Genomic DNA, 14,524 nt, shown 5'->3' with positions numbered 1-14,524 from the left:
TTAAAAGTATAAATAGAAAAATTGAAAAATGACCATGCATGCTCAAACGATTTTCAAAAATCAAAATTTAGAAAGTATGGTAAAATTAATTGGTACATTAGAAATCACCAAGGCTAGATTAGGAAATTCCCTAGGAATTATGTATCATCGAAATTTTTAGTAAATCCAGTAGGTAGGAACCCATATTGGATTCTAAAATCTATTTTAGATTAATTTTTCTTTCAATGTTAAGATAATTGTTTGAGTAATTTTCGTTGTTATATTCTCTGCTCAAAATCTTATTTATGCATTAATTTACTTAATTTAGTCATTTCTATAAAATCATTTATTTCATTAGTCTTCTGGTCTTAATTTTAAAAAATTTTCATGTGCAAAATGGAAATATGATATACAAACAGGATTTTATTTGGAATTTTTTGATTGATGATTTATTTTCTATAAAATTATTAACAAAAATTGTATTTTGAAGTTTAAAATTATTTCACAAACTTAGTTTTTGAAAAACAATTTATTCTGTGATAAAATATAATACTCTGTCAAAGGAAATATTTTTACAATTTTCTAACTAATAAATTATTTTCTATGAATTTATTAACGAAAAAGATATTTTGAAAATTAAAAATAATTTTCAGACTTGATCTTTGAAATCTTTTATTTTTTCGGGATAAAACATGAGGTCTTCTATCATAACAAAATTTTTTAACATTTTTCGAATTTTATTTGATTTATTATAATTTTTTTGTTAAAAGTTAATTTTTAATATAAAATATTCAGAAAAATAGAAATTCAGGAACTTTGATTTTTCCAATATTACACAATCTGTATATCATATTCAAGAAAAATTTGGAGAATTTTTAGAGTTGAAAAATATTTTTTTGATTTATTTTTGAAAATAAGTTGCTTTAGTAAAATAAATCATTTCTATTAGACTAAATAATATCTTTTTGTGAAACTTTTTCTACTTGTTTAACTTATTCTGCTTAAATTTGACAAATTTTTTTAAGATTTTTCGAAACTGAAAAGTAATTTTTAAATTATTTTTTTTTCAAAATCGAAACTTAATTATTAAAAATCGATTATGTTTGAAAATTATTTCTGAAAAATATCAGCCTATTAGTGATGTTTGTAATGTACACCTAGAATTTTTTTTTTCTAATTTGTTTAACTATTTGTCGTATTTTTTCTTGATTTTTGATGTGATCAAAGGAGAAAAAATAGGTATAAGTTAAGGAGTAAAGACTTTTTTACCTTTTTACTAATTTTGCAATTTGGTTAACTTGCTTAATTCTTTGAATTGTAATATCTTATTCTAACTGCAAAATGTTTACATAATTATGTTATTAGTTTGTTTAATCCTAACTTTAACTTAGGGTGATGCACATCAAAAAGGGGAAGATCGTAAGTACCTCTAGTAGTTTTGATGTGGTCAACTAAGTTAAGTTAGGTCCTATTGTAGTTGATCCTTGTGTTTAAGTGTGCAGGAGCTTAGGAATACAAGAAGTCGAGCGGAAGATGCAACTAGCGAAAATGATGACACGGGAAAGGAGTCGATGGGCTCGGTGCATCCGAAGGACGAGGTGTTGCGGAAGAGGACATCGCCGGACGAGAATGATGAGCGCGACAGTCCGAGGGACAAGAAGCCGAGTAGGAAGGCTACTCGAAGAGAAGGTCAGAGTTGGATTCGGGTGAGCTCAACTCTGAATAGCTGGAGCATCACCCACACTAAGAGATCAGCTTATGGGAGCTTATCTGCCTTGTGGAAGACGCCTTCCATGGCTTGGAAGGCCCCTTCGATGAACAGTGCGAAGGCGCCTTCCAGCCCATGGAAGGCACCTTCCCTAGCCGTTAGCCAGGATAAAGTTTTACCCTCAGCAGATAAACTCTATCTGATGGAAGGCGCCTTGGACCTCTTTGAAGGCGTTTTCAAGCTACGGATACAGGGGCTATAAATAGATCCTTGGATTTAAGAAATATTCAACAGTTCTTGTATTCATTTCCTAGCACATTTCTGAAGGTTCAACGAGTGTAAGAGACTTCTCCGCCTACATGAAGGAGACTTTTTTAATGCTTTCTTTTGTTTTGGATTAACAATCACCTATGTTGTAACCAAGTAATTTCTTAGCCTCTTTTATTTTATTAGTTGTTCAATTCTATTTAATTTAATTGTGCTACTAATCTGAGTTGAATGATCAAGATGGGTTTAGCTTTACTTTGTACAGACAATTCACCCTCTCTCTTGCTGGCCCTGCTGCACCAACATATACTATTAGTCCTAACAAAAGTGCATTATAAGTGAAGTAGTACAAGTTAACTATATTATCTTAAGCATAAAATATTTGTTGTTGCTGTGGAGAAGTTAATAATTAATAATTAATAATATTTGCTATCTTACGATAAATTAATAATCATTCTTTCAGGCTGAGAAACGGACTAGGACTGAACTCAGGCGACAGATGGAAATTAAACGCATGGCTGCTTGGAGACAATTGCTAGAAGAAATTGGAAATGAAATCCTTCCATTTGTCTGTTTGCAATATAAAGACAAGGAAGCAGTTCAGCACAATATACCTGCTGTTTATATCGGAAAACTCAGTTCTATGTCTGCAGAAAAGATTGTAAATATGGTGAGTATAAAAAAATAAACTTTGTTTCTTTATCTAGACAAGTTAAAAATGTTCTAGATAGTAAAATTGTGAAGTTGGAAATATTTCTTGGCGCATGCACTTGAGTATAATTAGATTATGATATTAGTTCTTGCTATGTTGCTTCCTTCTCTCCCTCATATATTATAACTTTAAATTGGATTTATTTATTTTTCATTACAAGGACAAAGGGCCACCATCAGCTAAAAAGGTAGCCTAATTCAGGGCTTTCATGAAGTAGGAGCATGGGGAGGTTTAACATAGGCAGACTTATTGGCAGTTTACATGGCACACACAGTCGTAGTATGCACACCCAGATGATCAAATTGATTGGTTGGTTGAAACTTTGGTTTGTATGATATGGAATCGCAATGGTGAAAGAACAAAAAACAGATATCCCTTTTAAGGCTCACCATTGCCAACTCATGTATAATTTGTATATAGTTGCTAAATTTGGCTGATATGGAGAGTTCTTTTTTTCTGTAAATAATTATAATCCTCAGAAGTTTATGATAGAATCCTTGGACATTTACCGTGATGAGTTTTAGAAAAGGAGAAAAAATCTAGTAATTGTGTAGATGGGTAAGGTACATGCACAATAGTGTACTTACAAGTGTCAGCTGTTGGGAGTAGAAAATTACTAGTGCCACAGTTATTGAATGTATCAAAATATTTTTCTATGGTTGTACATTTCAATCAAGGGTCCAATCCAAATAGTTGTGACTCAACTTATTGCCGTCATCATGAATCTGCATGTTCAGTGAATGCGGAACTGAAATATATACCATGACAGCATTATTCCTAGAAAACCCAAAACTTTTACCAATGTGGTATGATGTGGTTTTTCTTCTCTAATAATGTTATATTGTCTTAGTTTGAATAGGGAAGAATTGTATTTATTCAAGTTGTAATCTAGATTCTTAAATCAAGTGACCTAAAAATGAATTAAGTGGCCAGAATCCCTTTTCACCTGTAACTGAAAACTGGTGCTACAGGTGAAATTAGGTTCTTCTGATCTTGGCAACTTGGACATAGATTCCAAAGCTGCAACAGATGACGAGGATGGGAAACTAGCTTATTATCTGGCTCTCAGTTCAGATAACACATGGTATCTCTTCACAGAGAAATGGATAAAATCTATTTACAGAACAGGATTTCCTAACATCTCATCAGGCAATGGTGATCTACCGCGAGATTCATTGATGAAACTTCTCATGGTGGAAGATTTTCAGTGGGAAAAGGTTGTTGATTCTGAATTTGGGTCATTGTTGTCCATGGGTGGATCTCTTGAGACATGGTCGTGGAGCTTAAATGTTCCTGTATTGAGTAGCCTTCCGGAAGATGCTGAGGTTTGTTTCGATCTTATATTTATCCTGCTCAGCTTTCATCATCAATTAATTAATCTGTTCTATTCTGGCAATGTATTTTACTTATATCATGTACATAAAAAATATCAATAGCTAGCTTGTGACAATTTGTGCCAGGGGGAAAAATAATTAGGATTTAGAGACTACTAAAAGTGCTGGCATATTCCATGGTTTAATTCCAATAATTTATGCTCCATTATTGATTATTTTCATTTTATTGACATGGAGAAGATTGTTCCCTATTTTTGTTAGATGAAAGTTGAAGTCTGATGAATTAAGAAAGTTTTTTCTGTTCATATAGCAGAATGCTTTGTTAATAAAGCTGTATTTGTTCATGATTGAGGAACATTTGTTGGTTATTATTGCAGGTGGCAAATCAATCTGGAGCATACCAGGATGCTGTTGAACGTTACAAGGAGCAAAGAGGCAAAGTTTCACAACTGAAAAAAATGATAACAAGCACCAAAGGATTCAAGGAATTCAAAAAGATCATTGATAAAACCAAATTTACTAAAGAGAAAATTGAACGCATGGACGCTAGGTCAAAGCGATTACGTAAACGAATATCACAAATTGAGCCAACAGGTTGGAGAGAATTCTTGCAGGTGTGCATATTTAGTATGCTTCAATGTCTCTATATCTATGCAGTGCTATTTTAAATTTGGTGTTCTTTGTTTTGGCTTTTTCTAGTATCTAATTAAGCAGTCAGTATTAAGTTTTCTTTTGCTTATATATCGTATCTAATACTGATTAATAGAATATGTACAGCGAGCAAAGCATATAACTGATAATGTGGCTGGGCTTATTTAAAAACGTCTGGTCCTTGTATATGTCTAGTAGGGTCATTCAGATGCAGCCTTCATATTGAATTTTGTGTAGCTAGAGAATAAAAATAGATTACATTAGGATACAAGAGCAATTAAATCAAATCATTTGCCTGCCGATAATAAATCTTCAGGGCAGTGACATACTTGGTTGCCTTCACCACCAATATCTTATTTCCCTGGCTTATGAATAGCTGCACCTCTGCTGTTATATTGTAAGACTGCTAATTCTGTGAGTTTATGTTGCTTCTGACTAGATAAGCAAGGTGATACAAGAAACTAAAGCGTTGGATTTGAACACTCAAGTTATATTCCCTTTGGGTGAAACAGCAGCAACAATACGAGGAGAAAATGAGCTATGGCTTGCCATGATACTAAGGAATAAAATTCTATTGGACCTAAAGCCAGCTCAACTTGCTGCAGTGTGTGGAAGTTTAGTTTCAGAGGGTATAAAGTTGCGGCCCTGGAAAAGCAACAGGTTGGTTTTTCTGCCAAGTTAGTTACCTACCTTAGGATGCTTAGGTTTTTTTTTTTTTTTCATTCGCAATGTGTTTTTATTACGCATTGTAAAAACAACAAAACCATTCTATGCATGATAGTAGACTGTGCGCGTCGCGCAGAAGATTAAGCTTTGTTTTTTTTTAATTTTTTTATTTTTTAATATTTTAAATTAAAAAAATTAATATTTCCTTATATAAATTTCTAATACATTAATATATCCCCTCAATATATTACAATACTCAATAAAATACTTAAATTAAGTTTATTTTATTTTTTTTTAAAAACTAAACACTATAATCTAATTGGAAAACCTGAACCCCAGAGGTAAAATCTAAAAAACAAAATAGCTTTGATACTATAACCCAAAGCCTGAACCCTAGAGGTAAAATCTAAAAAAAAAATAGCTTTGATACTATAACCCAAAGCCTGAACCCTAAATAGATTTGATACTATAACCCAAAGTCTAAACCCTAGATGTAAAATCTAAAAAAAAATAGTTTTGATACTATAACCCAAAGCCTGAAACCTAAAAATAAAATTTTAAAAAAATATTTTAATTATTTTTTTAATTCAAAAATTAAAAACAAATAATTAAAAAAACAAAAACAAATAAAAAAAAAACTAAAACCAGTTGATTCCTGCGCGCGCACAGTCGCGCACTGTGCGGGCGCACAGGATATCAACTGTCTATATATATATATATATATATATATATAATCAACATATTTCTAATCATTTTGATAGTGTTATACTGATCTATTGATCCAAAGACCTACAAATTAAATGTTGTGGACAATTTGACTACTGTGGATGATTTGTATTGTTACGAGACATTGTTCTTGATTTTTCAGCTATGTATATGAGCCATCCAAGAACGTTATTGCTGTGCTCCACCTCTTTGAGGACCAAAGAAACAGTCTTATACAAATTCAAGAGAATCATGGTGTTAAGGTATGTTACCGGCTAAATGTCTGAGTCATTACACTCCGTCACTACGTAAGCTTATCTTCTACTATCCAGATTCCCTGTGAGTTAGATGGTCAGTTCTCGGGAATGGTTGAAGCCTGGGCCTCTGGTCTAACATGGAGAGAGATAATGATGGACTGTGCTATGGATGAGGGTGATCTCGCTAGGCTTCTACGCCGGACGATTGATTTGTTGGCACAGGTGTGTGATCTCATTTTCATGCTTCTTGGATCAAACACATAAACTGCAGATATGTCATCAATCCATCATTAGGAAGACTCTTGGGATAAAATCTTGTATGTTTCCTGGGTAATCTACTCTTGTATGTTGCAAGTCAGTTGTCGTCGTCGTCTCTCAATCGATTTTGTTTTATTTTATCATTACGCCCGGCTATTTTCAAATATTAATAATTTTATTTTCTCTCAATTTTTATTTGTAAGTCGATATGATCGTGATTTTTTCCATTACTATTTCTTTTTCCAGATCCCGAAGTTGCCAGACATTGATCCGTTGCTACAGAAAAATGCAGAGCTTGCGAGGGACGTAATGGATCGAGCACCCATAAGTGAACTTGCAGGTTGATTCCACTTATCTTAGGCACCAAATTGTCCCTTTTATTATTATTTTTTATTTTTCGAATAATTCTTTTGTATTTCGAAAAAATAAATCATTAGAAATATTGAAAGTGCAATACAAGGATGTAGACAAAACAAACTTCAAACTGAATAAAAAATCCAATTGTTTTCTTATCTATATCTCTTTGACAAGAAAATCTTAGGGAAATATTTTATATTTGGCTATGATCGTTCAGGTGGAGTTTGTTATGTCGGTATTAGATTGTGCAAATTTTCCAAGATGAAAATAATATTACATTTTCTTATTACAATAGATATATATATATAATTGATACTAATTAAATATAATAACAAATCAAATTTAAATAAAGAACAAAGTAAGCAGGGGCGGATTAAGAAGGGGGTGGCATCGGTGGTCACCCTTCTTTGTTGATAATGGAACCCCTAATAGTACGAGGTTCCATCGATAGAGATAGAACATACCGTCTATTATTCTATGTAAAAATTATTTTTTCATATTTGAATTCTTAGTTCAGTAAGGAATATTTATTTTTTTACTTATACATTCTGAAAAGCAAACTAAGAAATGTTTATTCTTCTCTAATTCATTTCTTCATCTGTTCCAATGCACGGCAAATTGATAATTCGTTCAATTGAATAATATGACATTTCTGGTGACAAAAAAGTGAAGTTGTCACTTATTTCGTCTTAATCAAACGGTCTTCTTGAAACAGGAACACGAGATACTATTAAACAGCATTTACACATGATAAAAATCGAATCGTGCCTCTGATGGTAAGTTCTACCTGAATATCAACTTCCAAGGGGCACTAATATGACATTTATTGGCAACAAAAAAGTGAAATTTTCATTTCAGCAGCCCTTTCAAGGTAGGTGGTCCCTCACTCTTGAAAAGGAAGATAAATTGAGGGGTCTTCGGCAACAGTAGCATATGTAAGGATAATTGACAGAAATATTTTTACATGAACCAATTACATTAGCTTGTGGAGGCAAATAATAATATGATATTTATTGTGTTAAAAGATGATTAAGTTCATGTGCAATAATATGACATTTATAAACTTTATGGTCCACAACAAATAACTAAAATTACATTCTGCTTGTGCTACTCGTACACTATACCATTCTGCAGAAATAGCATTAATTTATACAAAACGTAGGGACGATGAATAGCTGCTAGCGCGAATTACGACACCTTAATCTGCGCCGGTGCTGGTGGTGGCGGCGGCCTCCGATTGGTCGCCAAAGATGCGCTGTCGAAAATCGGAGACCATGAGGGGGAGGCCTTGTCGGAGGGAGATCTTGGGCTCCCACCCTAGCAACTGCTTAGCACGGGTGATGTCCGGCTTGCGCTTGTGGGGGTCATCTTCTGTGTTGGGGCGGAACTCAATCTTCGCATTTGGGTCGATGGTGTCCTGCACCACGCTTGCAAGCTCGAGCATGGTGAACTCACCCGGGTTGCCCAAGTTGAACGGACCGATATGCTCCCCTTCCATCAGCCGCATCAGACCCTCCACCTGTTTTATTTTACAAATTCTAGGTGAACAACTTCGTAACATATTCAAGTTGAAGTTAAAAATTCCATCCATCGACAGTGCTTTGTTGAAATTATGGATTCAATCAAACTCGACGAAACATTCAAAGCAGAAATTGATGGATCGAGACGGAAAAAAAGATAGATAGCTCATAGCTCACCAGATCAGAGACGTACTGGAAGCTCCTTGTCTGCTTCCCATCGCCATAAACAGTCAACGGCTCCTTCCTCAAGGCCTAAGTGAACGCACCAAACGCATTTCCATCTCATTCGACCAACCAATTAGACTGCTTGAAACAGAAATCAAATGTAGCATACCTGTGCCACGAAGTTGCTGACGACTCTGCCATCGTCGATGCACATCCGAGGACCGTAAGTGTTGAAGATCCGAGCAATCCTCACCTGTGGAAGAAACACAACTTGTATCAAACTACTTGATTAAAAGTAGTTTGTGATTGGTGAAGAAACATAATAGATCAGGGGAGTTTGTGTTGGGTACTTCGACTTGGGCTCCACGGTGGTAGTCCATGGTCAGTGTCTCGGCCGTTCGCTTGCCTTCGTCGTAGCAGCTCCGAACACCTGTTGAAGAAGTAACTCAGTTCGTTTCAATACCAAACCCAGCCATCAAATTTCAAAATCTCGACTTTGTTACGATTTGTGTGAGAGAGGAGGCGTACCGATGGGGTTGACATTACCCCAGTAGGTCTCCACTTGAGGGTGTTGCAGAGGATCGCCGTAGACCTCGCTGGTGCTGGTGAGGAGAAACCTGGCACCGACTCTCTTCGCCAGTCCGAGCAAGTTCAAAGTTCCAACCACGTTTGTCTTGTGCGGAAAAGAGTTAAAGAGACAGACACGACGAACATTTTTTTTTAACAAAAAAAAAAAAAGAATATTATAGCGATGATGTCCAAAATCATATCAGTTGCGATCGGATTTTTGGAAAATAAAAAATGAAGCTATCGTTTGATAGATGGCTAAAGGGATCATCCAAACGATCTGGAAGCAAACAGTTTAGATCGAAAAAGCAACTGGAAGTAAATAAAGGCAAGAAGAGAGTTGATAGATGCATCCAAGAAAAGAAACTACTAGTAAGAAGTTTTGTGATTAGCGGAAAAAAAAATTGAAATCAAAAGGTTTGGATGATTGAAGAACCTGATGCAAAAGGATATGATGGTCTTGACGGGGTTGAACTTGTAATGAACGGGCGAGGCGGGGCAGGCGAGGTGGTAGATCTGGTCCACCTCGAGCAGGATCGGCTCGACGACGTCGTGGCGGACGAGCTCGAAATTAGGGTTGCCGAAATGGTGCATCACGTTCTCCTTCCGTCCCGTGAAGAAATTGTCAACAACGATGACGCTGTCCCCCCGCGCGATGAGGCGGTCCACGAGGTGGCTCCCCACGAAACCCGCCCCGCCGGTGACCACGACGCGGAGCCCCTTCCGTTTGAGCCCCAGCGGAATCTTCCCCCCGACGTAGAGCCCTCTCGAGGCCGTCTGGATTGCGGCGCGGTGGGAATGGTGGGCGCCGTAGGAGTGAGCCGCCTCGGTGGACATCCACATGTTTCGATCGGAGTCTAAAGGGTAGGGGGAGGAGCGAGGGGAGAGGAGGAAGAAAAGGGCGGCGAGGGCCATACCGAAGAGGAGGAAAAGAGGACGCTGCTGGCGGAAGAAGTAGCGGAGGGAGCGGGAGAGCCAGATGAGGGACTTCTCCGACTTTGGGGTGTACTTTTCGGCAAATTCCGGCGGCGAGGCGTCGTGACGGCGGTAGATGAGCTCGGAGGCCATGGAGTTGGTCGCGTCTCGCGTGGAGGAGGAAGCACCGAAGCAGGGGAAGGGGGCGGGCGACTTTATGTAGGACGCTATGAGAGGGGTAAAATGGTAAACTCAGTGTTCCATTGCAAGAGGGAGCGCGTGGCGCCTGCCTGGGAGAAAGCACCGGAACAAGGAAAAGGATTTAGAAAAATATATATATTTCATTCATTTGAAAAGAAAATGAGAATAAATGGGAATTACCAGAATATTTATTTTCTTTTTCAACAAAAAAAAAGCTCCAACAAATGTTTTAAAATTTTATTATTTTAGTTTTAAATCATTAACCGTCATAAGCTAATTAATAGGATAACGATATGGTAAATACAATCCGCATATTGTCGTTTCATATATAAATGCCAATACTTATGGTGACGAACTATAATTTTAATTTATTTAGAAGGTAATATTAGTATTATGTATAATACTTGCAAATATTATTTATTGCAAGCATAACTTTAGTCATCTAAAAAATAATTATCAGATTAATGTTAGAAAAGTCATCTAAATTAAGTAGATTCGTGTCAATTTCTCATTATTTATTTGTTATAGGTCTAAATCCCACTTGTTAATTTCTGTTTAATTAATATATTGTTGATTGCTTAAATTTAACAAAAATTATATTTCTTTTTCCACTTCATGCTTTGTTTAACAGCGTTGATGTTATAGTAAAAATCTTACATTAGAAATACATCTTTGTAACAAAGAAGATACAGAAAGACTTTTTTTGATTAATTTACTAACAAAATAAACTTCGTAACTTTTTAATTTTTTAGGAGTTTAATCAATTTTATTAGGACGGAAGGAATTTATATATATAATAATAATAAAATGATACTATTCATTGTAGCTCCAAGTTTTTATGATTTTATTTTTACTCTATCTAAAAGTCTAATACCGATACGTTTATTCTTTTAAATTTATAATGTTTTTTCTATATTTTTCCAATATGAGATTTTAATTGTATTTCTAATCATCATTTTCTCAAACGAATGATCATCATTACTCTTATAGTCCGGACCTCCCCACAAGTATCTAGTCACTGTTGATATGTTCTTGGCCTCCTCGTAAGCATTTGATCATTCTTAATCTATTTTGGACCTCTCTGTAAGCATCTGGTTACTCTTGACTTGTTTCATACCTCCCCACAAGCATCAGGTTACTCTTGACCTAATTCGGGCTTTCCCGTAAAAATTTGATTACTCTTGACTTGCTCCGGGTCTTCTCGCAAGCATCTGTATCCCTATAAGTATCCGGTTACTCATGACTTACTTCGAACCTCCCTGCAAGTATCTAGTCATTCTTGATCTGCTCCAGACCTCCCACAAATATTCACATCCGGTCACTCTTGAGTTGCTTCAGGCCTCCCGCAAGCATCTAATTGTTGATGCAGTTAGCACCAATGGTCAAACTTAGATTTTGATGAATGACAAATGAATTAAAGTTAGATGTTGTGTAATCTAATCTATTTATCGAGTGTATAGGAATTGACGAGTCTAGTTGATCTAACACTAGATTGAAGTCCAGATGCACGATTCTAGCAAGAAGTATAGTTGGGTCTACGGAGTCTGACTACTGACTGAAGTCCAATCAGGATGTTCGATTCTAGACGATTGGTTGAAGTTTGGATGTACAATTCCGACAGGAAGACCTAGTGGATTAAGAGACTGCAAATGGTAAGTGAGGTAAGTCACTGGAGAAAAGTGTGTTGATGCGGTTACCACTAACGATCTAACTCAGGTTTTGATGAATGACAAAGTAGGTTAAGTTAGTTTTGTTGTGATCTAACACTTTAAATGAGTGTGCAGGTGAAATCCAGCTAGGTCGACGGGCGACCGAATAGCTTGTGCGAAGCCCAGCTAGGTCGATGGGCCAACCAGATAGCTAGCACGAAATCCAGATAGGTCGATGGGCTGATCGGATATCTAACACGAAACCTACCTAAGTCAACAAGCCAATCGGATAGCTGGCACAAAGTCCAACTAGGTCGACGGACTGACCAGATGTCTGGCAAACGGTAAGTGAGGGTAAGTCACTGGAGAAGAGTGACTGTGAGGACGCGTCCCAATTGAGGGGCAGTAGGCGTCGATCCAGTTTAGGTCCATTTGGGATCCCTAAACTGAGATATTGACTAGTTCTTAGTCCTGGGAGGACGGGAACTAATTACTCCATTTATTATATCCATGCTAACACTTGTCTTGCAGGGTATTTATACTAACACATTTGTTGCAGGGCAAAAAAAGCAAGCAAGGAACCAAAGCCGCCTTCGGGTGAGCAGTACCCGAGGGCGCCCTTGATGACTATAGAAGGTGCCTTGGTACTGTTCATGAAAAGCGCATTCCATGGCTATGGAAGGCGCCCTCCGCGGATAAAATTTAACCGGTTCGCAAATAAGGTGCAGCGAAACCGGGATAAAATTTTATCCCATTAGAGGCGCCTTCCATGCTTATGGGAGGCGCCCTCCAAGCCTTTTATAAGGCAATCTCGAGGAGGCATTGGTACAACAACTACATATGAGCTATTGTGCACACATTTGAGCCTCCGACTGCTTCTGGTTGTTGCTACGACTCTACTACAAAGCTGTTGAGCCCGACGACTGATCCGAGGAGTTTCGGTCGTGCCTGGCAGATAGACATCAGCACAAGAAGAGCTCTCATTTTGATCCATAGAGAGTGTTGGTAACGTTTTCTTTTGTACTTAATTACTATCAAAGGACAAGTGCAGTGTGTTGCACTTGATCTAACCTTTTGTATTCGATTCTTTCTTTCGGGGTACCGGAAGAGATTTTTAGTGGATTGCCCATCAATAGGTCCGCGGGAGCTAAACTTTGGAGTAGGAGTCGTCGAAGGCTCCGAACAAAATAAAAAATGGCTTGTGTTCTTCTTGTTACTTTTCTTTTACTTTCCGCTGCGTACTTAAGTTTTTAAAACAAAAAAAAAAATGTTTTGAAAATCACGTGATTAACCCCCCCCCCCCCCTCTCACATGTGTCACGCTCCAATAGAGTAATATGGTGAGGACGAGTCTAAGCAAGACTGTAAGCGTTGGTTCAATCTAGGTCTATATTGGAAATCTAAACTGAAACTGTGACTAGATCATGATCTTAGTAAGACATAATCTAATTAATAATGTTATCTCTGTATTGTGCTAACTCAGTTTTACATGTTATTTTTTATTATTGGACTAATATGAACTTGCAGGAGCTAAGTGCAAATTTCAATTTCGGATGAACAATGATCCGAGATGCCTCCTATGCTTTGGAGGTGCCTTGGCTGCTTCGGCTGAAGTCTCTACGCAAAAAAGCGCAGAGGCACCTCCTGTGTGGTGGAAGCGCCCTGAAGCTTGGCGTGGAGGCGCCTCCTATATGGCGAAGGCACCCTGAAGCTCGGCACGGAGGCGCCTCCGCATGGATAAAAGTCGAAGGTGTCGGAGCTTATCAAAGCCGAAATTTTTGAGGTAAACTTTAGGTTGGAGGCACCTCAGATGAGGTTGGAGGCGCATTCAACACTCTTTAAGTAAGATGTTTGACCAACATTTGAAACAAAACACATTCTCAAGAGTCCATGATCATCTTGCTACGTCGTCTTCGCGATACTGATGTATTGCAACTCCACTACCCTCGACTACTGTATACGAACCAACATCGATACGTGAGCGCATTCAAATTTCCATCTTCGTGTTGGGTAACATTATTTTTCAGCTAATTTAATTATTTTATAAGAAAGTGTAGGGTTGTTACACTTCCTTCATTCCTGTAATCAATTCTCTCTTCCAGCGGTTCCGAAAAAGGTTTTTAGTGGTTTGCTCATAGTTGTGTGTCTTGAAGTAGGAGTCGTTGAAGGCTCTGAAACAACTAACCGTTTGTGTTCATATTTTCTTTTTTCTTTTTATTTATCTTTTCCATTGTGTACTTTTATAAAACTAAAAAAGAAATATTTTTTAAATCACATGATTTACCTCTCTCTCACGTGCATCGCTCCTACACTACTTACTCTTGATTTGTTCTAGATCTCCTCTCAACTTCGTTCAAGGCTACCTCATATAGCAATCAATCTGGACCATGACTCTGATACTATTTGTTGCTCAAAGAGGAGGGACAATACCTCTCAACCTTTAGCGTGGAAAAAGAAAAAGAGAGAAAGAGATCGCGCAAAGTAATGAGCCAAAGATATACCAAAAAGAGTAAATCAAAGAAAGAGAAAAATTACAGTAATTTGACGATATGCCTACTCCATGAAACAATGGAAGATTTATTAAAATTATTTCTATATAAAAGAATCCTCATAG

The 14,524-nt window shown here is 37.0% G+C and overlaps 2 protein-coding genes across 2 annotated transcripts in view; one reads left to right on the top strand and one right to left on the bottom strand.

Annotated features, from left to right (window-relative positions):
* LOC121989229 (DExH-box ATP-dependent RNA helicase DExH15 chloroplastic-like) overlaps nt 1-7,053 on the top strand; it is a 31,524-nt gene extending 24,471 nt beyond the window's left edge. Inside the window, exons 10-16 of the mRNA XM_042543130.1 lie at nt 2,418-2,624; nt 3,638-3,991; nt 4,378-4,614; nt 5,091-5,311; nt 6,186-6,285; nt 6,355-6,501; nt 6,784-7,053. Coding sequence (XP_042399064.1) covers nt 2,418-2,624; nt 3,638-3,991; nt 4,378-4,614; nt 5,091-5,311; nt 6,186-6,285; nt 6,355-6,501; nt 6,784-6,882 — 1,365 coding nt within the window. The 3' untranslated portion in view covers nt 6,883-7,053. The remainder of the gene's footprint in view (nt 1-2,417; nt 2,625-3,637; nt 3,992-4,377; nt 4,615-5,090; nt 5,312-6,185; nt 6,286-6,354; nt 6,502-6,783) is intronic.
* An 859-nt stretch (nt 7,054-7,912) lies between these two features.
* Nucleotides 7,913-10,261, bottom strand: LOC121989227 (UDP-glucuronic acid decarboxylase 4-like). Its single transcript, XM_042543129.1, has 6 exons — nt 9,600-10,261; nt 9,108-9,255; nt 8,930-9,009; nt 8,749-8,832; nt 8,592-8,666; nt 7,913-8,413 (listed from the first exon to the last, which is right to left on the bottom strand). Exons 1-6 carry the CDS (start codon nt 10,212-10,214, stop codon nt 8,093-8,095), a joined length of 1,323 nt encoding a protein of 440 aa, XP_042399063.1. The 5' UTR covers nt 10,215-10,261; the 3' UTR covers nt 7,913-8,092.
* Between the last annotated feature and the right edge of the window lie 4,263 nt (nt 10,262-14,524).

The sequence above is a fragment of the Zingiber officinale genome, chromosome 6B (assembly GCF_018446385.1).
Source record: "Zingiber officinale cultivar Zhangliang chromosome 6B, Zo_v1.1, whole genome shotgun sequence".
Lineage (NCBI taxonomy): Eukaryota > Viridiplantae > Streptophyta > Magnoliopsida > Zingiberales > Zingiberaceae > Zingiber > Zingiber officinale.
Note: the sequence above shows the minus strand (reverse complement) of the source record. Positions and strands in the feature narration are given on the sequence as shown.